This window comes from Protopterus annectens, chromosome 12.part0, assembly GCF_019279795.1.
Source record: "Protopterus annectens isolate FY-2018-M chromosome 12.part0, PAN1.0, whole genome shotgun sequence".
NCBI lineage: Eukaryota > Metazoa > Chordata > Ceratodontiformes > Protopteridae > Protopterus > Protopterus annectens.
The window spans coordinates 779578062-779606055 of NC_056746.1; the positions used below are offsets into that span (position 1 = coordinate 779578062).

General features: G+C 43.4%; 1 protein-coding gene across 2 annotated transcripts in view; it reads right to left on the minus strand.

Moving 5' to 3' along the window:
* Positions 1–27994, minus strand: part of COG7 (component of oligomeric golgi complex 7) — a 4201489-nt gene that overhangs the window by 2553977 nt on the left and 1619518 nt on the right. For both annotated transcript variants that reach the window (XM_044089821.1, XM_044089822.1), the window contains exon 8: positions 7176–7303. In XM_044089821.1, coding sequence (XP_043945756.1) covers positions 7176–7303 — 128 coding nt within the window. The remainder of the gene's footprint in view (positions 1–7175; positions 7304–27994) is intronic.

A 27994-nucleotide genomic window follows, 5' to 3' on the forward strand; every position in this document is an offset into this window, starting at 1 on the left:
GCCTTGCAGACCAGGCTAATAAGGCGATAGTTCCTGGAATCAGTGGGGGCTCCCCCTTTGTGGAGTGGGATAACTGTTGCTATGCGCCATTCAGTGGGGACAAAGCCTGATGTGAGGCTATGATTGAACATGGTGCTTAGGTGGGGAGCCAGTTCGTGCAAAATCCGGTCTCACGGATGCTGTGTTTTTGGCTTTAGAGAGTGCAGCTTTCACCTGCGTAGTTGTGATTACAGGGATTCTGCCTAATTAATACAAGAGCTAGGAAATGCAAATGAATAAAGTGAGCTCCTAGGCCTCCTATTTTTAACATCACAAAACCTGTGAATGCAAGTGGAACTGACTAATAATTTTTCAACACAGATTTATTTAAAAAAAAAAACAGCTACACTGAGATACTTTGACTCCAAATATTTTATCTTCTGTTGTTCGGAGAATGCTGAAGAATAATTTGGATAACTATAATGGTCTAAACAAATTTCATCTGATGGACTGTCTTCTGCTTTAGTCTCTGGGTTGGTTAGTAACCATGATGCAAGAACGAAGCCGTTAGAATATCTAGATTTTGCACTGAAGAATCTGATTATGAACAAGAAGTCATGTTCCTACTAAGAAACCTCAACAATAGAGGTTACCCTGTTAAAGATACCTCTCTGCGGAAGGATGAACTAATTTGTTTAAGGAAGAATGAAGGAGCTCCATTAATGTTTAAAACTGACAATGTCCTAAACAAAAGATTGACTGAAGGAGCTGCCAAGGGTACATTGAACTTCAGCCTAACATGCACTAATGATTGCCAGGAAGTGTGTGAAATCATCAAGAAGTTCTGGCCCATCTTAACTCAAGATACCAAAATTAGCGAGACTGTAGATATACGTTTAAAAATAAAAAGAATTTAAAATGCCTATTATGTTTGAAAGATGGTGTGAAAAATATTCCTATAAGGCAGAAAAAAGGGAATTTTTGCTGTGGCAAATGTTAAGCTTTTAACAGTATAGATACTAGCAATACATTTACCCACACTATTAGTAAAATTTGCTACCGTTTTTCATGTTGAGCAGACTGTAATACTCCCCACGTAGTATACCTAGCCATGTGTGAATGTCCTGCATATTACGTGGGCAAAACTGATCAGTGTTTAGGAGTACCACAGAGGGGAAGGAGGGTGGGTAATCCTGACTGCAGATGCTATCCTGTTCGGACATCTACATTTATGGTAGGTACAAAACTGTACTATGTCCTTCAAGGATGCATCTGCAGTCCTAACAAATGGGTAGAATACCATAGCCAAACTAGGGGAGGAGGAAGAAGAATTATGGTGTAGTTAGGATCCCTTGCAATACAGCAGTGGCAAACCCTGCTCGGGATCTAGAGTATAGAGGTAAGTTGTAATGCTTGGCAAATGTATGCACGGAGGTCCAAGTAGCCGCCTCAATAATGTCCTTGGTAGCCACTCCTCGTAAGAAAGCTGTGGTAGTGGCTGTAGCCCTTGTAGAGTGAGGTCTTATGTTAAGTGGAATTTGCTTTCCATGGTAGGAGTAACAGAATCTTATGCAATTTCCTATCCACTTGGAGATTGTCTGTTTGGAAATTGCTTTTCCTTCCCTTCCTGTTGCATAAGCTACTAGAAGCTGGTCAGTTTTTCTATTGCCCTTGGTTCTGTCCAGGTAGTAGCGCAACTGTCTATGTACATCCAAGGTATGCAGCAGTCTTTCCCCCCTGTTCTGTGGATTGGGAAAGAAGGTAGGTAGGTGGATTGCCTGGTTTAGAGACACTCTGGATACCACCTTAGGCATAAATGTAGGATTAGTTCTCATGGACACTCTGTCTTGATGGAAGATTAGGAAGGGTTGTACTGCCATTAAGGCCTGTAGTTCCGAAACCCTTCTTGCTGAAGTAATTGCCAGTAGGAAAGCAGTTTTCCAGGATAGGTGTTGAAGATCTGCTGTTGCTGCTGGTTCAAATGGAGGAGTGTCAATTTTTCTAGCACAAAGTTCAAGTCCCATGCTGGTAATGGTGGTTTCCTAGGAGGTTTTACATTCTTGATTCCTCTGAGGAACTGTCTGAGTAGAGGATGTGAGAAGACCGGGGGATCGAAGCTGTATTCTGCAGAAATAGCTGATGCATGTATCTTGATGGAGGAATAGGACAGGCCTGTATGGAGAAGCTCTGCCAAGTACTCCAGGATGTTAGCAATATCTATCTTTGACACATCTTTTCCTCTTTCAGTACTCCAAATGACAAACCTTTTCCATTTTCCTGCATAGTTCCTTCTTGTTGAAGGTCTGCGGGCCTCAAGGATAATGTCTTTAACCCTTTGGGATAAATCTGGGTTAGTTGCTGTTATGTAATGTTCCAGGCAGTCAGTTGCAGAGTTTTTAGGTTTGGATGCATGATGTTGTAGTCATTCTGAGTTAACATCAAAGGCATCAGGGGTAGTGTCCACGTTCTCCCCCGAGACATGCTCCTCAGCAATGGATACCAGTGTTGTCTTGGCCAATTTGGAGCTATCAGAATTATCCTTGGACGTTCCTCTTTGATTTTCAGTAGTACCTTGTGCATCAAAGGAAGAGGTGGAAATGCATATGCTGTCAGGCCTTTCCAACTGAAGGATAGAGAGTCCACCTTCCATGCAAGTGGGTGGTATATGTCCTTGTGCAGAATTTCTTGAGCTGGTGATTGAGTGGGGATGCGAATAGGTCTATTTGTGGCATTCCCCATTTCTTTGTGATGGCCTTGAAGATGTCCGGGTGTAGCATCCATTCGTGAGCATCCGAGGTAGTTCTGCTTAGCATGTCTGCTAGGATGTTTTCTTTTCCCGGTACAAATATTGCCTGTAACTGGATGTTGTAGCTCAGAGCCATATTCCATAGGTCCAGAGTCATTCGGCATAGGGGGTATGAATGAGTGCCTCCCTGTTTGTTGATGTACCACATGACTGTGGTGTTGTCTGTCCTTATCATTAAATGGCCTTCTTTGAGGAATGGTCTGAAATTCTGGATTGCTAGTTTCACTGCCAGCATTTCTTTTTGATTTATGTGCAGGTGCAGCTGATCTGGAGTCCATAATCCATGTATGCATTTGTCCAGCATGTGTGCCCCCCAACCTAGGTCTGAGGCGTCCGTTGTGATGGTTTGGCTTGCTTGCAATTTGTGGAAGGGCAAGCCTGGGTTTGACTGGCATGCTTGAGCCCACCATAGGAACTCTTGTTTCAGGCATGGTATTTCGGTTTCTAAGCTGTGCCTGTGTTGAGACCATAAATTCTTTAGGTACCACTGTAGCTTTCTCATATGCAGTCTGGCATGGGGGATCAGGATTATGCATGATGCCATGAAGCCCAAGGCCTGCAGTACTTTCCTTGCTGTTAGTTTGTTCTGCTTTGTTAATGCCAAGAAGTAAAGAGGGAGTTGTTCTTGTTTTTCTGCAGTTAGGAATGCCATCTGTTTTACTGTGTCCAATTCTGCACCCAAGAATGTTCTTGTTTGGGATGGTATCAGTCTTGACTTTTTTAAATTGACTGTGTATACCAGGGCTTGTAGTAAGCAAATGACTCTTTGTAAGTCTTTTGTCAGCTTGCTTTTGTTGTCCGCTTGTATCAGGCAGTCGTCCAGGTATGGATAAATTTGGATTCCCTTTAGCCTGCAATGAGCGATTACTGATGCCAGGCATTTTGTGAATACTCTGGGCAGTAGATAAGCCAAAGGGCAATGCTGAGAATTGATAATGCTCTGATCCTGCAAGAAATCTGAGGTATCTTCTGCAATTTGGTCGTATGGGGACGTGCAGGTATGCCTCCTTGAGATCTAGAGTTACCAGCCAACACTCCTTGCCCAGCATGGGAAGAAGTTGCTGTAGGGTCAGCATTTTGAATTTTGGAACAATGATGAATGTGTTTAAGGCGGACAGGTCGAGAATAGGTCTCCAACTTTTCTCTTTTCTTGGTACTAGGAAGAGTCTGGAGTAGAATCCTTTGCCCTGTTCTGTAGGTGGTACCCTTTCCACAGCTCTCATCTTTGTTAATTGAGCTATCTGTTTTAGAGCTTCTGTTTTTTGATTTGGAGGAAGGTTTGGCAATCCTCTTTTTACTGGTAAGGTGTGGAAATGAAACCTGTAGCCTTGGTCTATAGTTTGCAAAATCCACTTGTCTCTTGTGATATAGTGCCAATTTTTTGAAAATAAGGCTAACTTTCCGCCTAAGGGGGCTGCTATTTGTTCCCTGGTAGGCGGTGTCAGAGCCAAGTCACTGTGATTGTCCTGTTGCAGTGGCAGTGGTTGTGTCTGTGCCTCGTTGGTTATTGCCCTGCCACTGGCGTCCTCTGTAGGCACCTCCTCTGGATTGATTTCTGCCTCTGGAATGTCTATTCCTGCCTCTCTGAGGTTTAGAGGAGTCTGGAAAGGACCAATTTTTGGAAGGCCAGTTCCTGCTAAACCTTGGGGGCTGAACCTGTAAGAAATCTTTAACTGTTTGTACAGATTTTGCCTTCTCTTCCATTTTCTTCATTACTTGCTGGGCAGGAGAACCAAATAGACTGACCTTATCCATAGGAGCATCTAATAGCTTTGCTTTAACATGATCCGGCAAGACCTGTTCTTTCAACCATGCATGCCTTCTTATAACTGTGCCAGTCATGGCTGATCTAAATGAAGCCTCCAGTGCATCATAGCCACATTTTAAAGAATGGTTACTAACCTGCTGAATGTTATTCACCATTTCTAAAACATATTTCTTATCTAACGAATCATCAGAGGACAGTTTCTTAGTTAACTGATCAAGCATAAACTCTTGGTATTGGATCATATGAAACTGACAGTTCAAAGCTCTAGCTGAGAGAGTAGCAGAGGTGTAAACTTTTTTGCCCCATCTCTCTAAGGACCTGGATTCCCTTTCAGAAGGGAGAGGGTTTTTTGCTGAGGTCGAAGCTACTGCCTTAGGCCCCTGGGAGATAGTCTCAGGATCTGCAAGGGGAGCCTTGTATAGGTGGTGATGAGTGTCCGGGACCCTGTAAAACCTATAGAGCTTGGCAGGGGCTGGAGGTAAAGTATCAGGAGCAGTGCAAACATCATTAAATGCAACATCCACAACAGGAAGAACTGGAGGTATAGCTAAGGGCCTATGTTGCGGTAAATGTAGAAAGGTCCTAAGCCTTTTTCTTGAATCAGAGAAATCTTGTCCCTGCCATTGGAATTGCTCTCTCATGGCATGTAAGGTTTCCCCAAAGGAAAATTCCTCTGGTGGAGAGGCAGAAGGGATAGATTCTTCAGCATCGGAATCTTCATAGGTAGAAAAAGGAGCCTCTGGATGGTCTGTATTGTCTGAATCATCAGAAGAATCATCTGAGGACACTGGCTCAGGGGGCTCTGCTCTAGGTCTCTTTTCTGGAGGCTGAGAGGCCCTGTCTGGGTGAGATTGGGATCCCCTTATTAAAGAGATGAGATCCTCTGCCAGAGTAAGCATTTGAGAACTGGAACTGGGCCTGTGTGAGGGGGGCTTAACAGCCACAGATTTAGCAGATTTGGCTGCTTTAGCCCTGGCAAAGGCCTTTATAGACATGGCTGCAGGAGGCCTAGCAGCACCACGTGCTGGGGTAGAGACATCCAAAGGGATGGTGTCCGATAATTCTAGAGGAACCACATTAATAGGCAAAACTTCAGAGGCCGATTCAACTAGGGTAGCAGGAGCCTCGGTAGTAGTCATGGATTCGGCTGAAGATTGACCCGTTTGCTCGGTTTCGGCCGAAACTGAGGCACTCGCGGTTTGCTTAACCGTGGTTTCGGCCGAAACCGCGGACCGCGAGTGTCGGTCTTTTTCTTTGCGTTTCTTAACGATTTGAGAAGTCGGTGGATCCGACGGCATAATGTATGCAAAATCTGAGCCGAAAAACTGTTCAGCAAACTCCGACCGACGCCTAAGCGTTCGTCGGTTGAAGGAAGCACAGGCTAAACAGGCTGCTACGTCGTGGTCTGGGCCTAAACAAGGTAAGCAGTAAGAGTGGAAATCTTTATGAGGTATTTGTTTCCCACAAGTTAAACAGTTATTCACTTTTTCTGACATCGGCTGAGGCAAGAAAGAGTCCCCAACGGGGTACTTAGCTTTTTAGAAGTCTTCGAAGTAGTATTCGGTAGTAGTAATCTCTGGATCTGACCGACCGGCACATGCGAACAGCTTCTGCTTCGGGCGCCACGCGGCAAGAAAGACTGGGGAAAATGGCGTCGGCTGATGCCTTTATACCCGAAGACCAGCAGAGATGACGTCGGGTGAAGTGCGACACCAGCCGAGGCCAGACCCAGACTTTGGAATCCGGCCGACCGAAGGGCTGCCTGACGACAGGACAACCCATTTGTTAGGACTGCAGATGCATCCTTGAAGGACATCAAGGTATTGAGGCATCTGCGTGAAATTCAGAATTGTGACCTTAAAAATTGCCTTGCTAATCATATCAAGCAGTTTTCTACTCATCGATTTTATTTCAAAGTTTTAGAAAACACTTACGTTGGAATGAGACAAGGTGATATTATTAATGCCATGGAGAGGGACGAAATCAAATGTATTACAAACCTGAGAGCGGACAAGCCTCCAGGTTTAAATGCGGTAGTTCCACTATGCCCTATACTGAAGAACAGGAGACCTACTATTGGCTAGGACAGAAGGTGTGTGTGCGTGTATTCATGCATTTTATTGGTTAAACATTGATTTGATTCATAAAGAGGGTGTTGGCCCAATGTTACCCTTTTGATTGGTCACAAGTGATTTTATTAGGAGTTTCCCAGTTTCATTCATCACGATATGAAGAAGGTTAATTCCGAAAGCGCTCATCATTGATAAAGCACCAGGGGATTTTATTTTATCTTATTCGTTTGGGTTTCACTCATTTTGTGTGTGTGTCTTGTTATTAAAGAACGTTGCAGTCCGTGGTGGTGTTTTTGGTTGCTTTACGAAGAAATGATGCCAGTTACAAGACAGAAATATGGCGGACAGCATTTTCCAAGTCCATCTTTGACAGTTGTCTATCATGAAACAGCAACATTTCCAAAGTAGACAAAATGATGAAACACAGCATTAAAAAAATCTTAAAATATTTTTTAAAGCTATTTTACAAAGCAATAACTTGCCACAGCATACAAGTTACTGCACATACTTCGATAAAAACAAACCAAAAAAAAAAGTGAAATTACATTACCAATGGAACAGCACTAAGTTCAATAAGTAGGTAGGCCTCCTCAAGGTCGCCATACTTCAGCTGATAGGATTTGTATGGACTATACACAGCTTCCACAAGTTCGGCAACTTTTATCAAATTAGTATCATCTGTAGGCAAGAATAAAATACAAATACTAAACAGCATACTAGAGACAGAAAAGTACTTGTATACAATAAATTAACAAAACAGTACGTTTAAATGATCACACCTATAAGAATATGAAGCTATCTTATATTAACATACCATGCTCCCAAATAAGTCGGCATCTAAGTGCTTAGAATCTGATAGCCCTGTTCAGTTCTTATTTCTTTATGAATGGAAAAGTCTTACATTGTGGCTATGTACAGACATAGGAAAATAGAAAATGTTTAGAGATACATACAGATTAAGAAAAATAAACTGAGACAAATAAAACTCCACTAGGATTATTGGGCATGGTGGTACAAAGTAAAGAATGAAAAGCCATTTACGAGATACATTTAAAAGGAGAACATACATACAGCAATACTATAAATGGAATCTCTCTTTTTTTGTCAAGCCATACCAAATAAATACTGTCGATGCAACTGTCACAGCAAGACCACTAAAATGTGTCAGGAAAAAGTGGTAATCTAAGACAGAATTTTCTAAAGTATTATAAGGTTGATCTAAACCTGGAAGAAGGCATGCAATCCAAGAGATCATTGAAGAGTCTAAGCCAATCTCCCAAATTGCAACAGAATACAGTCTTGTTCACTGACTTGTTACTTTGCCGTAACATCTAAATGGTAATGTTTGCAATGTGTAGTACGGCTAATGGGGATTGACATTATTAGCCTGAATACTTAAAATGTAAAAAGTGAAAGCTCATGGGCACTCTGAAACCATACAGCTGAAACACTGGTATATCCTTAAAGAGTCATTTGAATATATATCCCATGGAGGTTTAAGGTATAACACAGTGAAGACTAGCTCAGCTGGGTCTTTCTTTGAGTTTATAAATGCCTATAAATATATGTCTACATCTACATATATATATATATATATATATATATATATATATATATACACACACACACACACACATATATATATATATATATATATATATATATATGTATAATCTATATCTATCTATATACATATACACACACGCACATATATATATATATATATATATATATATATATATATATATATAAATATATATTTATATTAGACACAAGTAGCTGAGTCCTTGTAAACATGCCACACAGTTTAAAAAAAAAATAGGTACAGTAATTTAGGGTATGCAGCACTGCTCTATTCAGAATAGCTTGGTAAGGAAGGAAGGTAAAACAAAACTGATTTGGGGTGAACAAAGGCATCAACAAACATAGATGTACAAGCACAACAAAGACCGCACACATTCATAAGTGAATACCAGTGTTTTCGTACCTAGTGCTATCAAGAAACACTGACTCCTTGAAGGAAAGGTTAAAAGAAGCATTAAGGCAACAAGACATGTTTTAAATGCAGCCACTATATTCGAGTGTCATGTTTATTTCTGGTTGTTTGTTCCAGAGTGTAGGAATCTTTTGCTCAATAAAATAATTACTCCTTGTATTACTGCAATCAATACAAACATTCAGATTATTCTGCCTGAGACCAATAGAATTTGGATGTAGATCTACATTCAAAAGTGCCCAGGATGCTTCATCTCTTACATGCGGAATATGTTAGAATTGGTTTGCCACAAAAATGTCTATAATGTAATGTGAAATAGGCTGAGCCTAAAACATCTGCTTTTGCAGCTCAAGTTACCAGCAGAATAATTGCAAAAGGGGCTGTTCTACTCCCACATTGGTGTTAACCGAAGTTTTATGCAACATGACCATATTCACTCCATTTCTAGGAAATCCTTCTGTGTGGCTCGACTTATAAACAAAGGCATGGCATCAAGACCAAAGGAAGTCATAGTTCCATTGTACTTAGCACTCATCAGGCCCATAACTGAGTAACTGCTCCCTTCTGCATGTACCTAACCATGCACTTATACCACATGGAGTGACTCTAGGTTTCTCACCAAAAAAAATGCAATCTCAACAAAAAAAATGCAAAGCGTAGCACATATGTCTTATTCCAGACAGTCTAAAGGCCCTAGGTGACTAGGTAGGCATATATGTGTATACACACATCTAACATACTACACATAAACCCATACACTTATATTTACACATTTGTTTAAACATATTTACATACTTATATATTTTATACATTTTTAACTACATGTATAGACCATGTTAAATTAATATCACTGAATACTCAATGGAGTATATTGATTTGAGGCTTATTAAATTGTTAGCCATTAATGTCTTTAAATGGATGTACATCATTTTACATACTATATTTCTTTACAGAGATATATATTTTTGTACAAATACGTTTTTATATTTTTTATATATTTACATACACATCTGATTTAGAATAATCGAGCAGGTCACCAGTTTGAAGTGTGTAAAATATGCATTAATTGCATAAAACAATTAGTTAAATGTGTTTTTGTTTATGTTACAGAACTATAGGATGGTTCAAGTTTTACTGCATATGCTTGAACGCATTTTAAATGTTTTTAAATGTTTTAAGCTTTTTAATGGTTATAGCATTTTAAATTATCTAATGCTACACATGCATCCTAATCAGCTGTGGAGTTTGTATTTCCGGTACCACGGCTCTAGGATATTTATTGCAGTTGTTGTGAGTGTGTTTTTTGTCTGAAGTCGTCCCACAACTAGGTGGGACGAAAAGTGCTTAACCTGTACCTGTAATTTTTTATTCAATTCGTATTAAATTGGTTTATTTAAATCCAATTGTATAAAGTACAGTTTTGTAACTACCATAAATGTAGATGTCCGAACAGGATAGCATCTGCAGTCCTTACAAATGGGTTGTCCTGTCGTCAGGCAGCCCTTCGGTCGGCCGGATTCCAAAGTCTGGGTCCGGCTTCGGCTAGTGTCGCACTTCACCCGACGTCATCTCTGCTGGTCTTCGGGTATAAAGGCATCAGCCGACGCCATTTTCCTCAGTGTTTCTTGCCCCAGATGCCAGTTGCCCTCTTGGAAAGCTAAAATTTTGGGTAAATGCCAATGTTTCCAAAAAAGTAGAAGGCAAACACAAAAAATAAGCATGTATGTACATATATACAAACAAATACACCATAAGAGTTCCCCCCCCAGCTAGCTATTAGGAGGGTAAACACCCTAGGAGTACCACAGAGGGGAAGGAGGGTGGGTAATCCTGACTGCAGATGCTATCCTGTTCGGACATCTACATTTATCGTAGGTACAAAAAGTACAGTTTTGTACCTACCATAAATGTAGATGTTCGAAGATCCACATTGCTGCAGTCCTTACATATGGGTAGTCCGCTGTCCTCGGTCGGCCCGAATATCAAAGTATTAGGCTGACGTCGGTCAAGGCGCTTAAGACTGACATCAGGACGTCAGGGTACAAATGCGCATGACCGACGTCATATCCTCAGTCTTTTCTTGCCCCAGATGTCAGAAGACCCTAAAAAGAAAGGCCAAAACCAAAAGACAGCAAAAAACAACCAACCACCCCTGCACTAATCATATTTACAATATTTACAAAATTCACAATATTCACAACCCAAACCACACAACCGCCTCTAACTACAGAGGGGAAGGAGGGAGGGTAAATTGGACTGCAGCAATGTGGATCTTCGAACATCTACATTTATGGTAGGTACAAAACTGTACTATGTTCTTCATCTCACATTGCTGCAGTCCTTACATATGGGTAGAATCCCAAAGCAGAGGTAAGGGAGGATGGCAAAATTATAAAGCATTAGGAGCTGCCAAAATGCCCTGTAAAATTGCAGTGGCAAAACCAGCCCTAGATTTAGAGTAAAGTGGAAGGTGGTAATGCTTAGAGAAAGTATGCACTGAACTCCAAGTAGCTGCCTCCAAAATATCTTTAGTAGCCACCCCCCTTAAAGAAGCTGTAGAAGTGGCAGTAGCCCTAGTGGAATGAGGCCTAATCCCAGCTGGAATCTCCTTACCATGATGGGAATAACAGAAAGCAATACAAAAACCAATCCACTTAGAAATAGTTTGTTTTGAAACAGGTTTGCCCTGAGAACCCAAAGCAAATGAAACAAACAACTGCTGAGACTGCCTGAACCCTTTAGTTCTGTTCAAATAATATCGCAACTGCCTGTGTATATCCAAAGTGTGTAAAATCTTTTCCCCTTTATTTTGGGGGTTTGCATAAAAAGTAGGCAAATGAATAGCTTGGTTTAAAGCCACACTAGAAACCACTTTAGGCATAAAGGAAGGATTAGTACGCAAAGATACCCTATCTTTATGGAAAATTAAGAAAGGCTCAACCGCCATAAGGGCCTGTAATTCAGAAACCCTTCTCGCAGAGGTAATGGCCAACAAAAAAGCAGTCTTCCATGATAAATATTTCAACTCGGCAGTAGCTGCAGGCTCAAAAGGTTGTAGAGTGAGTTTCTCCAACACAAAATTGAGATCCCAAGCAGGAGTAGGAGCTCTACGGGGGTCTTATATTCTTTGCCTCTCTAAGGAATTGCTTAAACAAAGGATGAGAAAACAATGGTGGGTCACAGTCATAGTGAGCAGAAATTGCTGCAGCATGAACCTTAATAGAGGAGAAAGACAAACCTTTGTCCAGTAACTCAGTAAGGTATTGAAGAGCCACACTTAAATTAGGCTTAGAAACATCAAAGTCCTTTGCTGTACTCCAAAATAAAAATCTCCTCCATTTATCTCGTACACTTTCCTTGTACTAGGCCTTCTGGCCTCCAAAATAACATTCAAAACTTGTTGTGGAAGCTGAGACCCTCCAGGGTTTAAAACAGAATATGCCAGGCTGTTAGATGTAGAGAGTGAAGTTTGACGTTGAGTAAATGACTGTTCTCCTGAGACAGCAGGTGAGGAATCGAAGGCAAAGGCCATGGAGGCTCCCGTACCAGACTTCTCAGTAATGGGTACCAGTGCTGTCGAGGCCAATCTGGAGCTATTAAAATCATGTTTGGCTTGTCCTGTCTGACCTTCAGGAGTACCTTTGGGAGGAGAGGCAGAGGTGGAAAGGCATACACATGAAGATTGCTCCAATTGAATGAAAGAGCATCCACTTTCCAAGCTGTGGGATGAAACCTTTGTGTGCAAAACTTTGGCAGCTGGTAGTTTAGTGGAGAAGCGAACAGATCTATGTCTGGAGTTCCCCATAACACTGTCAATTTCTGAAATACATGAGGATCCAATTTCCACTCGTGGGGATCCATAATTTGTCTGCTCAACACATCTGCTAAGGAGTTCTGTGCTCCTGGCAGAAACCTTGCCTGAAGATTTAGCTGTAAACTGAGAGCAGTCTCCCACAAAATCATTGCTTGTCTGCATAGAGGATAAGAATCGTTCCCCTTGCTTGTTGATGTACCACATGACAGTTGTGTTGTCTGTTAGAACCAACACCTGCCCTGGAAGAAGTAAATCCTTGAAAGCTATTAATGCAAACTGGACTGCTAACATCTCCTTCAAGTTGATATGTAGATGTTGAAGTCTGGCAGGCCACGTGTCTTGTACCCATTTTCCATTCAGATGAGCTCCCCAAGCTTTGTCTGAGGCATCTGTCGTTAGAATCTGACTCGCCTCTGGCCGGGTCACAGAGAGTCCCTTGTTTAGGTGACATTCCTGAGCCCACCACAAAAATTCCTTTTGAATGCAAGGTATTATCTGAATGACAGTGTCCATATCTTGGCAGTGCTGTGTCCATACATTTTTGAGATACCATTGTAGCTTCCTCATATGCAGTTTGGCATTGGGAAGTACCAGAATACAAGATGCCATGAACCCCAAGGCTTGAAGGACTGTCCTTGCAGTCAGCCTGGACTGACGAGACAATTGATGGAAGTAAAGAGAAAGATTCTTTTGTTTGTCCGGGGTCAAAAAGGCCATCTGGGATGCTGTATTCAGTCTCACACCCAGAAAGCATATGTCCTGAGAGGGTACTAGACTGGACTTTATTTCGTTCACAGAATACCCCAGGTATCTTAACACTGCTATCGCACACTGTAAATGATGAAGAAGTTCGTCCTTTCCTTGGGCCAGAATCAGGCAATCGTCCAAATAAGGACAGATTTGTATTCCTCTTAGCCTGAAGAAAGCTATCACTGGAGCCAGAACCTTCGTGAACACTCTGGGCGCAGTAGATAAGCCAAAGGGCAATGCAGAGAACTGATAATGAGAAGTCCCAGCCCGAAAACGCAGATACTTCCTGCAACTGAGCCTGATAGGAACATGAAGGTAAGCCTCCTTGAGATCCAGAGTCACCATCCAGTGATCTTTGCCCAGCAGAGGTAAAAGCTGTTGTAACGTCAACATTTTGAACTTGGGAATGTCCAGATATGTGTTGAGGATAGATAAATCCAAAATTGGTCTCCACGTGTTCCCTTTCTTTGGTACTAGGAACAGGCGAGAATAAAATCCTAGGCCCACTGCTGGCAGAGGGACCGGTTGTATGGCCCCTATTTGAAGTAGCAGAGAAATTTGTTTGTGAGCCTCTAATCTTTGCTGAGGAGGAACGTCCGGCATGCCTTTGAAAGGAGGCAAGGTATGGAAATAAAACTTGTAACCTTGGTGTATGATATCCAATACCCATCTGTCTTGGGTAATCAAATTCCAATTTTCCTTGAAGAGTGCCAACCTTCCTCCCAAAGGTGCTGCCAGGCAAGAAGGATCTGGCAGCTGAAAAGGTAGGTCATTGGGCCTGTTTACGAAAGGACTGGCCCCTGCCCTCACCCGAAGATTGTGCAGGTGAACTCCCTGTTCTAGGTCTGAAAGAACTCTGAGCTCTGCCCCTACCATGTCTAGATCTACCCCTAGACTGAGAATCATAAGAAGGATATGTCCACCCCTTAGCAGGCCAATTCCTACTAAACTTCGGAGGCTGAACTTGCAAAAAATCTTTAACAGCCTGCATAGACTTAGCCTTGTCTTCCATTTTCTTCAAGACTGACTCCACAGGTGAACCAAACAACACATCAGACTGTAAAGGAGCATCCAAAATCCTTGTCTTAACATGGTCAGATAAATTCTGATCCCTCAGCCAGGCGTGCCTGCGAAGAACTGAACCAGTGGCAGCCACCCTAGACGAGGCCTGTACAGCATCAAAACCACATTGTAAAGAATGCTTACCCACCTGTTCAGAGACATGCACCAAATCTTGTAATTCTTTACACTCAATGCCTTCCGCCAGAGCATCCACCTTAGACTTCAATTGAGAAAGAAGATAGTTTTGATATTTCAACATGTGAAACTGGCAATTCAAAGCCCTCATAGCTAAGGTAGAAGATGTATAGACTTTCTTTCCCCATCTATCCAAAGCTCTGGCCTCTTTATCTGGAGGAACCGGATTTTTACAACAGAGGCCTTGACACCCTTAGGTCCCTGACTAACAGTTTCTGGGTCCGCCCTAGGACTCTTATAAAGATATTTATGAGCCTCAGGCACCCTGTAATACCTATCCGGTTTAACAGGAGCAGGAGGCAAAGAATCAGGATTAAGTGAAGCCTCTGCAAACACATCTTCCACAACATCCAGAACAGGGGGTATAGCCAAGGGCCTATGTTGGGGTAAAAGCAAAAATTCCCTAAGCCTTTTCCTGGAATCAGAGAAGTCCTGACCTTCCCACTTAAAATGTTCCCTCATGGAATGAAGAGTCTCTGAAAAAGAAAAATCCTCAGGAGGAGAAGCAGAAGGAGTCGAATCATCTGCATCAGAATCAAAATAAGGAGAGTACTCCTGCAAGTCTTCAGCCGAAGACTCTGAAACATCCGAAGCCTGCTCAAAACTCCCCAACTCTGGCTCCACCCTAGGCCTCTTATCAGGAGGGGGCAAAGAACCTCTAATCAAAGTAATCAAATCTTCTGCCATTTTAAGCATGTGCTTCTTGGGCACAGACCCTGCTGAACTAGGAGTGACACTAACAGAAGCTAAACTTGGCCTGCCTCTGGGAGAAGCCTTGGAAACAGAAGGAGAGGGCCTAACCACCCTAGGAAGGGAGGGGAGTACAGTAACCTGAGAAGCCCCTTCAGCCTGACCTGCCTCCTGAGAGGCCACATCCTGCAATATCAAAGTCTCCCCCTGGGACTCCAGAGAAGCCTCCGTCGGAACCACCGGTTCCACTGACGCCTCTAAAGAACCGGCGTCCGGAACGGACGACTCATCTTGCCTGGGTTTAACTGCTTTGTCTTTGCGCTTCTTGAAGCGGGCGCGGAGAATCCGGCGGCATATTATAGTTGCACCGCGTGCCGAAGACCAGCCTAGCACAATCTAACCTTCGCTTATAGTGCGCTTATTGAACCTAGCACAAAAGCGACACCCAACAACGTCGTGCTCAGGCCCCAAACAAGGAATACACAAAGAATGATAATCCCTATGCGGTATCTGTTTCCCACAAGAAATACAGTTATTCACTTTTTCTGACATCCGTAAACCACTGAGGCAAGAAAAAACTAAAATATTCCCCAACGGGGTACTTAGCCAACTTTGATTCGGTCTGAAACTCCGAACTCGAAAAATTTCAGAACGCCGAACGGCACTTGCAACGCTGCTTCTGCATCGGACCATGCGGCAAAAAAGACTGAGGATATGATGTCGGTCATGCGCATTTGTACCCTGACGTCCTGATGTCAGTCTTAAGCGCCTTGACCGACGTCAGCCTAATACTTTGATATTCGGGCCGACCGAGGACAGCGGACTACCCATATGTAAGGACTGCAGCAATGTGAGATGAAGAACATCTGTACTATGTCCTTCAAGGATGCATCTGCAGTCCTTACAAATGGGTAGAATACCATAGCCAAACTAGGGGAGGAGGAAGAAGAATTATGGTGTAGTCAGGATCCCTTGCAAAACAGCAGTGGCAAACCCTGCTCGGGATCTAGAGTATAGTGGAAAGTTATAATGCTTGGCAAATGTATGCACGGAGGTCCAAGTAGCCGCCTCAATAATGTCTTTGGTAGCCACTCCTCGTAAGAAAGCTGTGGTAGTGGCTGTAGCCCTTGTAGAATTAGGCCTTATGTTCTGTGGAATTTGCTTTCCATGGTAGGAGTAACAGAATCTTATGCAATTTCCTATCCACTTGGAGATTGTCTGTTTGGAAATTGCTTTTCCTTCCCTTCCTGTTGCATAAGCTACTAGAAGCTGGTCAGTTTTTCTATTGCCCTTGGTTCTGTCCAGGTAGTAGCGCAACTGTCTATGTACATCCAAGGTATGCAGCAGTCTTTCCCCCCTGTTCTGTGGATTGGGAAAGAAGGTAGGTAGGTGGATTGCCTGGTTTAGAGACACTCTGGATACCACCTTAGGCATAAATGTAGGATTAGTTCTCATGGACACTCTATCTTGATGGAAGATTAGGAAGGGTTGTACTGCCATTAAAGCCTGTAGTTCCGAAACCCTTCTTGCTGAAGTAATTGCCAGTAGGAAAGCAGTTTTCCAGGATAGATGTTGAAGATCTGCTGTTGCTGCTGGTTCGAATGGAGGGAGTGTCAATTTTTCTAGCACAAAATTCAAGTCCCATGCTGGTAAGGGTGGTTTCCTAGGAGGTTTTACATTCTTAATTCCTCTGAGGAACTGCCTGAGTAGAGGATGTGAGAAGACAGGGGGATCGAAGCTGTATTCTGCAGAAATAGCTGATGCATGTATCTTGATGGAGGAATAGGACAGGCCTGTATGGAGAAGCTCTGCCAAATACTCCAGGATGTTGGCAATATCTATCTTTGACACATCTTTTCCTCTTTCAGTACTCCAAATGACAAACCTTTTCCATTTTCCTGCATAGTTCCTTCTTGTTGAAGGTCTGCGGGCCTCAAGGATAATGTCTTTAACCCTTTGGGATAAATCTGGGTTAGTTGCTCTTATGTAATGTTCCAGGCAGTCAGTTGCAGAGTTTTCAGGTTTGGATGCAGGATGTTGTATTCGTTCTGAATTAACATCAAAGGAATCAGGGGCAGAGTCCACGTTTCCCCCCGAGACATGCTCCTCAGCAATGGATACCAATGTTGTCTTGGCCAATTTGGAGCTATCAGAATTATCCTTGGACGTTCCTCTTTGATTTTTAGTAGTACCTTGTGAATCAAAGGAAGAGGTGGAAATGCATATGCTGTCAGGCCTTTCCAACTGAAGGATAGAGAATCCACCTTCCAAGCAAGTGGGTGGTATGTCCTTGTGCAGAATTTCTTGAGCTGGTGATTGAGTGGGGATGCGAATAGGTCTATTTGTGGCATTCCCCATTTCTTTGTGATGGCCTTGAAGATGTCCGGGTGTAGCATCCTTTCGTGAGCATCCGAGGTAGTTCTGCTTAACATGTCTGCTAGGATGTTTTCTTTTCCCGGAACAAATATTGCCTGTAACTGAATGTTGTAGCTCAGAGCCATATTCCATAGGTCCAAAGCCATTCGGCATAGTGGGTATGAATGAGTGCCTCCCTGTTTGTTGATGTACCACATGACTGTGGTGTTGTCTGTCCTTATCATCAATTGGCCTTCTTTGAGGAATGGTCTGAAATTCTGGATTGCTAATTTTACTGCCAGCATTTCTTTTTGATTTATGTGCAGGTGCAGCTGATCTGGAGTCCATAATCCTTGAATGCACTTGTCCAGCATGTGGGCCCCCCAACCTAGGTCTGAGGCGTCCGTTGTGATGGTTTGGCTTGTTTGAATGTTGTGGAAGGACAAACCTGGGTTTGACTGGCATGCCTGAGCCCACCATAGGAACTCTTGTTTCAGGCATGGGATTAGTGGTATTTCGGTTTCTAAGCTGTGCCTGTGTTGAGACCATAAATTCTTTAGGTACCACTGTAGCTTTCTCATATGTAGTCTGGCATGGGGGACCAGGATTATGCAGGATGCCATGAAGCCCAGGGCCTGCAGTACTTTCCTTGCTGTTAGTTTGTTCTGCTTTGTTAATGCTAAGAAGTAAAGAGGAAGTTGTTCTTGTTTTTCTGCAGTTAGGAATGCCATCTGTCTTACTGTGTCCAATTCTGCACCCAAGAATGTTCCTGTTTGGGATGGTATCAGTCTTGACTTTTTTAAATTGACTGTGTATCCCAGGGCTTGTAGTAAGAAAATGACTCTTTGTAAGTCTTGTGTCAGCTTGCTTTTGTTGTCCGCTTGTATCAGGCAGTCGTCCAGGTATGGATAAATTTGGATTCCCTGTAGCCTGCAATGAGCGATTACTGATGCCAGGCATTTTGTGAACACTCTGGGCGCAGTAGATAAGCCAAAGGGCAATGCTGAGAATTGATAATGCTCTGATCCTGCAAGAAATCTGAGGTATCTTCTGCAATTTGGTCGTATGGGGACGTGCAGGTATGCCTCCTTGAGATCTAGAGTTACCAGCCAACACTCCTTGCCCAGCATGGGAAGAAGTTGCTGTAGGGTCAACATTTTGAATTTTGGAACAATGATGAATGTGTTTAAAGCGGACAGGTCGAGAATAGGTCTCCAACTTTTCTCTTTTCTTGGTACTAGGAAGAGTCTGGAGTAAAATCCCTTGCCCTGTTCTGTAGGTGGTACCCTTTCCACAGCTCTCATCTTTGTTAATTGAGCTATTTGTTTTAGAGCTTCTGTCTTTTGATTTGGTGGTAGGTTTGGCATTCCTCTTTTTACCGGTAAGGTGTGGAAATGAAACCTGTAGCCTTGGTATATAGTTTGCAAAATCCACTTGTCTCTTGTGATATAGTGCCAATTTTTTGAAAATAAGGCTAACTTTCCGCCTAAGGGTGCTGCTATTTGTTCCCTGGTAGGCGGTGTCAGAGCCAAGTCACTGTGATTGTCCTGTTGCAGTGGTAGTGGCTGTATCGGTGCCTCGTTGGTTATTGCCTTGCCACTGGCGTCCCCTGTAGGCACCTCCTCTGGATTGATTTCTGCCTCTCGAACGTCTATTCCTGCCTCTCTGAGATTTAGAGGAGTCTGGAAAGGACCAATTTTTGGAAGGCCAGTTCCTACTAAACCTTGGGGGCTGAACCTGTAAGAAATCTTTAACTGTTTGTACAGATTTTGCCTTCTCTTCCATTTTCTTCATTACTTGTTGGGCAGGAGAACCAAATAGACTGATCTTATCCATAGGAGCATCTAATAGCTTTGCTTTAACATGATCCGGCAAGACCTGTTCTTTCAACCATGCATGCCTTCTTATAACTGTGCCAGTCATGGCTGATCTAAATGAAGCCTAAAGTGCATCATAGCCACATTTTAAAGAATGGTTACTAACCTGCTGTATGTTATTCACCATTTCTAAAACATATTTCTTATCTAAGGAATCATCAGAGGACAGTTTCTTAGTTAACTGATCAAGCATAAACTCTTGGTATTGGATCATATGAAACTGACAGTTCAAAGCTCTAGCTGAGAGAGTAGCAGAGGTGTATACTTTTTTACCCCATCTCTCTAAGGATCTGGATTCCCTTTCAGAAGGGAGAGGGTTTTTCGCTGAGGTCGAAGCTACTGCCTTAGGGCCCTGGGAGATAGTCTCAGGATCTGCAAGAGGAGCCTTGTATAAGTGGTGATGAGTGTCCGGTACCCTGTAAAACCTATCGGGCTTGGCAGGGGCAGGAGGTAAAGTATCCGGAGCAGTGCAAGCATCATTAAATGCATCATCCACAACAGGAAGAACTGGAGGTATAGCTAAGGGCCCATGTTGCGGTAAGTGTAGAAAGGTCCTAAGCCTTTTTCTTGAATCTGAGAAATCTTGTCCCTGCCATTGGAATTGTTCTCTCATGGCATGTAAGGTTTCCCCAAAGGAAAATTCCTCTGGTGGAGAGGCAGAAGGGATAGATTCTTCAGCATTGGAGTCTTCATAAGTAGAAAAAGGAGCCTCTGGATGGTCTGTATTGTCTGAATCATCAGAAGAGTCATCTGAGGACACTGGTTCAGGGGGCTCTGCTCTAGGTCTCTTTTCTGGAGGTTTAGAGGCCCTGTCTGGGTGAGATTGGGATCCCCTTATTAAGGAGATGAGATCCTCTGCCAAAGTAAGCATTTGGGAACTGGAACTGGGCCTGTGAGAGGGGGGCTTAACAGGCACAGACTTAGCAGTTTTGGATGCTTTAGCCCTGGCAAAGGCCTTTATAGACATGGCTGCAGGAGGCCTAGCAGCACCACGTGCTGGGGTAGAGACATCCAAAGGGATGGTGTCCGATAATTCTAGAGAAACCACATTAGTAGGCAAAATTTCAGAGGCCGATTCAACAAGAGTAGCAGGGGCCTCGGTAGTAGTCATGGATTCGGCTGAAGATTGACCCGTTTGCTCTGTTTCGGCCGAAACCGAGACACTCGCGGTTTGCTTAACCGTGGTTTCGGCCGAAACCGCGGACTGCGAGTGTCGGTCCTTTTCTTTGCGTTTCTTAACAATTTAAGTAGTCGGAGGATCCGACAGCATAATGTACGCAAAATCTGAGCCGAAAAACTGTTCAGCAAACTCCGACCGACGCCTAAGCGTTCGTCGGTTGAAGGAAGCACAGGCTAAACAGGCTGCTACGTCGTGGTCTGGGCCTAAACAAGGTAAGCAGTAAGAGTGGAAATCTTTATGAGGTATTTGTTTCCCACAAGTTAAACAGTTGTTCACTTTTTCTGACATCGGCTGAGGCAAGAAAGAGTCCCCAACGGGGTACTTAGCTTTTTAGAAGTCTTCGAAGTAGTATTCGGTAGTAGTAATCTCTGGATCTGACCGACCGGCACATGCGAACAGCTTCTGCTTCGGGCGCCACGCGGCAAGAAAGACTGAGGAAAATGGCGTCGGCTGATGCCTTTATACCCGAAGACCAGCAGAGATGACGTCGGGTGAAGTGCGACACCAGCCGAAGCCGGACCCAGACTTTGGAATCCGGCCGACCGAAGGGCTGCCTGACGACAGGACAACCCATTTGTAAGGACTGCAGATGCATCCTTGAAGGACATCTACTTTGTGCTTCTGGGTGCATGGTACCTTGTGGGTTCAAGCTATTTGTTTGAGTTGTTCTTGGTTTGACTTTGTTCCACGAGTTAAAGGCCCTATCCCTCCATCTCATATCGTTTACTGACATGGGACTTGTGCCTGATCTACAAGGCATTATTTGATCCAGCCCTGATGAAAGTGCTACATAACAGCAAGAAAAATGATATGAGGGCTACATATTCCATGGACCTGAACCTTTCCTAATTATAGGCTTCATTCTAGCAGAGTGGAGAACTGCCACTGTCATCCCTTTGCACAAAGATGGTGCCACTACTGACTCTGGAAACTATCGCCCCATCAGCTTGACAAGTCTGATCTGTAAAGTCATGAAGCATATTATTATGGATCTCATAAACAAAGACATAAGCAATCTCCAAGCACTTGACCCCACCCAATTCGGATTCGTCAGGGGAAGATCTTGCCTACTGAACCTGGTTGTTTTCTTTGAGACTGTCACCAAGGCCCTGGATGAGGGAAAGTCAGTATATACAACTTACCTCAACTTGGTCAAGGCCTTTGATACAATCCCCCACTCAGGCATCATCGAAAAGCTAACATGGCGCAAATCCTCATCTTGTCAGGTGGGTGGCCAATTGGGTCACTGATAGGACCCACAAGGTCAAAATAGGCATCACCACCTCAGACAGCAGACCTGTCACTAGTGGTGTTCTCCAGGGATCTGTCCTGGGACCCCTACTGTTTGGCATCTATTTATCAGAGGTCCAGCCAAAGACAAAGGGCTTGTGGCTGACCAAGTTTTAGACAACTGTAAGTTGGGAGCTGTCACTGACTCCCCGAATGATTGTAACATAGTGCAAGAGGATCTCACAGCTACAAATAACTGGGGTCCAAGTCATAGCCTTAATTTAAATGCAAAAAAATGTATTATCATACCATTTGGCAAAAACACGGCCCCTACTGTTTACCACATTAATGGCAACCCACTAAGCACACAACCTGTGGAGAGACCTGGCTACTCGGGTTGACAATAATCTCACATTCGACCATCATGTGGCTGTAGTGATAAAAAAAAGCCTTTTACTTGGTTAATCTCATAAGTAAAGGAATTGCATCCAGAAAAAAGGAGATTACCACCTCTCTGTACTCCTCACTCATTAGGCCTATAAATTGAGTATAGTGTCCTGTTTAGTATGTACCTCTCCAAACACCTGTACTAAATGGAAAGGCCCCAAAAATACTTCACAAAGAGAATCCATGGCCTCTAACACCTGTCCTATGCAGACAGGCTCAAATCACTATCACCCTACTCTGTATCATACAGATTGCTCAGAGGTGATTTGTGTCCCGCCTACAAGGCAATATCGGACCCTGCACTGCTAGAGATGCTCCATATCTCTAAGTCTAACGCCTCCCACATTATCCATTTGATTGGCCTTAATCTAATATGCGACATCAACAAAACTTGCTGGAGAGAAAGGTTCGTCTCCCAGAGGCTACCCTGTCTCTGGAACAGACTTCCCATACATGTCAAAGTACTTCGCTGATCCTCTTCAAGCGCATCCTTGATGAGTGAATGGGAAACCACAAATTTGTCACAGGGGTTCTACCTTTGTCCCTCATTGACAGAGGTGACAGGTGCTGACTGAGGGTTCTTTTTTTTTGGGATAAATTCTTGGACAGGCATGTAAGGGCCCCAGGGCCATTAGCCTAGTAACCTCCTATGATCCTATGATTTGTGACCAACAGAGCTTGCTGGACAGACAGGTTCATATACCAAAAGCTACCTTGTCTAAGGAAACTACTTCTCCATCTTCATAAAACAAAGCCCTTCCTTTACCTCTTCAAAAAGAATTTGGGTAAATGGATGGGGAACCGTAAATTCACTTCCGGGGGTATTACCCATATCCCTTATGGGCATAGTCTCACTAAATCTACACCACCAAAATCCACACATAGAAACACAAAAACATTTGTGGAGGCTCTCAATAATAATCTGCTCAAGCAAAAGAGACCTCAAAAGCAGAAATGCAAGCAACCTCCAGCCCCCAACACAACCAAAATGAAACATAGCCCGCAGACTCAGTGTGCCACTCAACCACAGCCAATAAGGCAAAAAAAATACCCAACACACTAGTCATAGGTGACTCTACAGTCAGGCACACTGATGTCTCACTCACCAGGCTAAACAAGGAGAAGGTTACTGTCAGATGCCTGTCAGGTTCCAGGATCCACCACATAACCCACGCACTCAGGTCACTCCACAACAAGTACAAATAAGACTCTGTCATTGTCCATGTTGGTGTGAATGACCTGAGACATACCTCCCTGGACTACATGAAAAGAGACATGGAAGAGCTCTCTGATCTTGTAGCCAGGTAGGTATGACCCTAGCCCTGAGCAGCATTCTGCCATCACCCAGAATGATACCGCAGTACAAGGACAAAATGACTGACTTCAACAACTGGCTAAGCTTCTGCTATCATTCTAAAGGGCTCCAGTATCTGTCTGCCCAAGATGACATGGTCGACAGACCATGATGCTTTGCCAGAGATGGCCTGCACCTGTCACCCCTGGGATTCCAGATACTGGCTAAGGTTCTTGCCGCCCCTATAGTGCCGTTTTTAGGCAAGGTTCAAATGACAAATTCATCACCATAACAGGAACAAGCAAGCAAAAACTGAGGGTGATGCTACTCAATGCTAGAAGTCTAAATCTCAAAATGCGCTCACTTGAGGCACTCCTTAAAATAAAGAACATCAATATCTGTGCAGTGACTGAGACCTGGTTCAAGGTTCCAGAGAGCACCCCTGCACTACCAGGCTATAACTCATACCACAAGTTTCGGCCATGTAACCTGGACCGGAACACCAAAGGCAGAGGTGTGTCCATATTCATTAAGGATATCCACACCTCCAGGCTAGTTGTTCAGCATAATGCATCCGAGGTTATCCAAGTGCAACTAACTCTGGGCAAAACTGCAATCCAAATTGTAGCTTGCTACAGATCCCCCACCATGCCCCAGGATTCCCACTCCTCTTTTCTTGATGTACTGGAAAATATTAGGGTTCAACCAAACACCCTAATAATGGGCGATATCAACTACCCCACCATTAATTGGGAAAACTGCTCGTGCACCAACTCCTTCGCTCAACATTTTCTGGAATTCATAAACTCCAATGCCCTGGATCAACTTATCCACACCCCCACCAGGGGCAACAATATCCTAGATCTAGTCATTACCAACATGAGTGACCGGTTTTCCACACCTGAAGTCAACACCTCATTGGTCCGATCCGACCATAAGCTAATCACCCTAGATATCCACATCCTGCCCCCACTCCACCCCACCCCCATTAAGGAAACCACGGTAAAAAAATTCTCCAAAGCCAACTTCATGCTTCTTAAGACAGAATTGGTGAACTTCATGACACCCACGCAGATGGACAATACAGTTACGACTACTGAATCCTACACAATTGCACTTTATAAGTACTTACACAAGTGCATGGATCGTGCTACCCCAAACAGAACCAAGACGCTATCATCCAAAAAAAGGAAGCCAATCTGGTCCCCTGCCATAAACAAACTGTACAATAGAAGGAAGAAATTGTTGCAAAAGAGAGTAAAATCCAATGAGTGGTGGAGCTCCCTGGTCAGCCTCAGTAAGAAGCTGTGATCCCTGATAAAATCCTCTAAAGCTAGTTACGAAAACAAAATCACCACTGATTATCAAGACAACCACAAAGCATGCTATAGCTATGACAAGAATCTCAATGGCAACACTCAGATCTGCTCTGAGTTACAGCACAATGGCACTAAATATACAGACCCAACTGATATTGCCAGCATCCTGACAGATAGGTTCAGTGCTAACTTTACCCCCCTCTCACCCCCTAAAGGGCCCATCTCTATACCGGAAGAATGCAAAGTTCCTGTAATCACGGCTACACAGGTAAAAAAAAAACACACTCTCCAAAGCCAAGAACACAGCATCCATGGGACCAAACAACATCCCAAGCTGTGTTCTACACGAACTGGCACCCCACCTAAGTACCATGTTCAATCATAGCCTCACATCAGGCTTTGTGCCCACTGAATGGCGCACAGCGACGGTTATCCCACTCCACAAGGGGGGAGCCACCACGGACCCCGGGAACTACTGCCCCATTAGCCTGACGAGCCTGGTCTGCAATGCCATGGAACGTATCATCATGGAACTTATAAACAAAGACAGTGGTAATCTCCAAACTCTGGACCCCACCCAGTTCGGGTTTGCAAAAGGCAGATCATGTCTCCTAAACCTGATAGACTTCTTTGAAGCAGTCACCAAAGCCGTAGACGAGGGTAAGGTGGTTCACACAGCCTATCTAGATCTTGCCAAGGCTTTCAACACCATTCCCCACTCTGGAATTATAAATAAACTCACTAAACTAGGTATAAATCCCTATGTCACAAGATGGGTTGCCAACTGGCTCACTGATAGAACCCACACTGTGAAAGTAGCAGACTCCAAATCCAACTTCAGACCAGTGACAAGTGGAGTGGAGTACCACAGGGTTAAGTCCTGGGTCTTCTCCTGTTTTGTATCTACTTCTCTGAAGTACAGGCTAACACAGAAGGTCTTTGGCTAACGAAGTTCGCAGATGACTGCAAACTAGGAGCCATCATCGAAACTTCTAACGATGTGGACATCCTACAAAAGGACCACACTGAGACAGATGCCTGGTGTCAAAAGCCATGGCATCAAGCTCAATGCCAAAAAGTGCACTGTCATCCCCTTTGGTAAAAACTCTGTAACCACGAACTACAACATAGGCGATAGTATACTTAACACTGAAAGTGTGATAAGAGACCTTGGGACACAGGTGGACAGTAGTCTCTCCTTTGATAATCACATCGCCACAGTAGTCAGGAAATCCTTCTACGTGGCACACCTCCTCATCACAAAAGGTTTCTCATCCAGAAAAAGAGGTCATTGTTCCCCTCTACTCATCACTCATTAGACCCATTATAGAGTACAACACCCCTTTTGGTATGTACCTCACAAGACATCTACAGCAACTGGAAAGGCCACAGAAAATACCTCACAAAGAGGATTACCGGCCTCAAACAGATGCCCTATGCAGACGGTCTCAAAACAACTCCAGCTTTACTCCGTTGCATTATTATTATTTACTCTACTCAGAGATGATCTCTGCCTAACATACAAAGCTATGTCAAACTCAGAGATGTTGGACATGCTCCACTTAAAGAAATCCCAATCCCTCCAAGCTACATGCTCTAGGGAACTAAACCTTGTCACCACAATAAATAGAACATGTCGGAGGGATAGATTCCTGTCCCAGAGACTTCCCATGCTCTGGAATAAACTACCTATCTATATCAAAGCTCCTCATTAGCAGTCTTCAAGAAAAATCTTGATGACTGGATGGGAAATAGGAAATTTACCCCGGGGATCACTTCTGTGGCTCTGCTCAATAGTGGCACAGGAAAATAATTTTCTTGGGTGGCAAAAGCCAGGGTAACTTTTTGGCTGGGCTTGAATAGGTCCTAGGGCCGATAGCCTAGTACCTACCTATGACCCTATAAACTGTTGATAATGGTATCATAATTTAGAAGTTGACAATCAAACGTTTTAGTAAAGAACAATGCTCAAGGGTAGCAAGAAAGTACACCAACTCTAAGACAACAAGACACATTAGAGACAATTAAAACAAAGCTAAAAGATCACGTTTACTGACTTAAAATGCTCTTGCTTCCAGGATAGTGACTAATTGTACATCACTAGCACAAATCAAAATATCACAGCTACTTAAACTTAGCAATTTGTTTTTATTTGATTAAACTACCAATGTTACTCTTTGCTCTATAAAAATGCTCATGCATTTGCATTTTTGTAATCTGATCTATACACCTGTATTTCTGTACTGTACACTTGTATTTAGTTTTGCCTTATGGCTTGGGTAGCGGCTGAGCAGGGTCTGTTGCCAAACCTTCCAACCCAGTTATCAGACTTGAAATAAACAAACACAGGACACCGCTTTATATATAGCTTTATGGTTAGTGCAATAAAACTGCATTACTTACTTCACAGATGGTTTTCCTAAAGCCGCTCAATTTGTCAGTTTATTCCTAGGATAGAAATGTATTTTGGTTTGTCTGCATTCTCTGTTGCTCAACTTACTTTTCAGCATCTCTATTCTGTACTTCTTCTGTCCTGTAACACCATTTCCTTGCACTGGCCAGCCAAGTGTTCTATTGGTTTAAAAGTTACCTCACTAACAGTGTAATTTGGAGTAAAATTAAAACAAAATTACTGTAATTACAGCTTGTTTGAGAAGAGTGAGTGTGCAGCTACTGTGCAAGTGTACACTAGCTGTCTCATGCTACTCGTCACTGGCTAGCCTCCTCACCTTCCATCACCATTTCCAGCAACAGATCTCAAACTTCACCATCTACTACACATTAAGTGGCAATTAATACAATTTTTCATTCTAATGTACGCCCTGTTTTATTCATAAGTGCTATGCTTACAATAAGTTCACAGGATGATACTAGGCTATTGGCCAGGAGGCCCTTATAAGCCTAGCCAAGAATTTTACCCAAGTTCCCACAAAGGCAGCACCAGTTTCCCCTGTCCAGCAGGGACACAGGCAGGATCCCAGGGGTGTATTTTCTGTTTCCCATCCAGCTGTTCAGGTTCCTCTTAAAGAGGGCTAGAGAAGTACTCTGCTTGACATAGAGAGGGAGTCTATTCACAGATGGGGAGTCTTTGGGACACAAATGTATCCTTCCAACTAGTTCTATTAATGTCACAGACCAGGTTGAGGCCTTATGCGTAGGT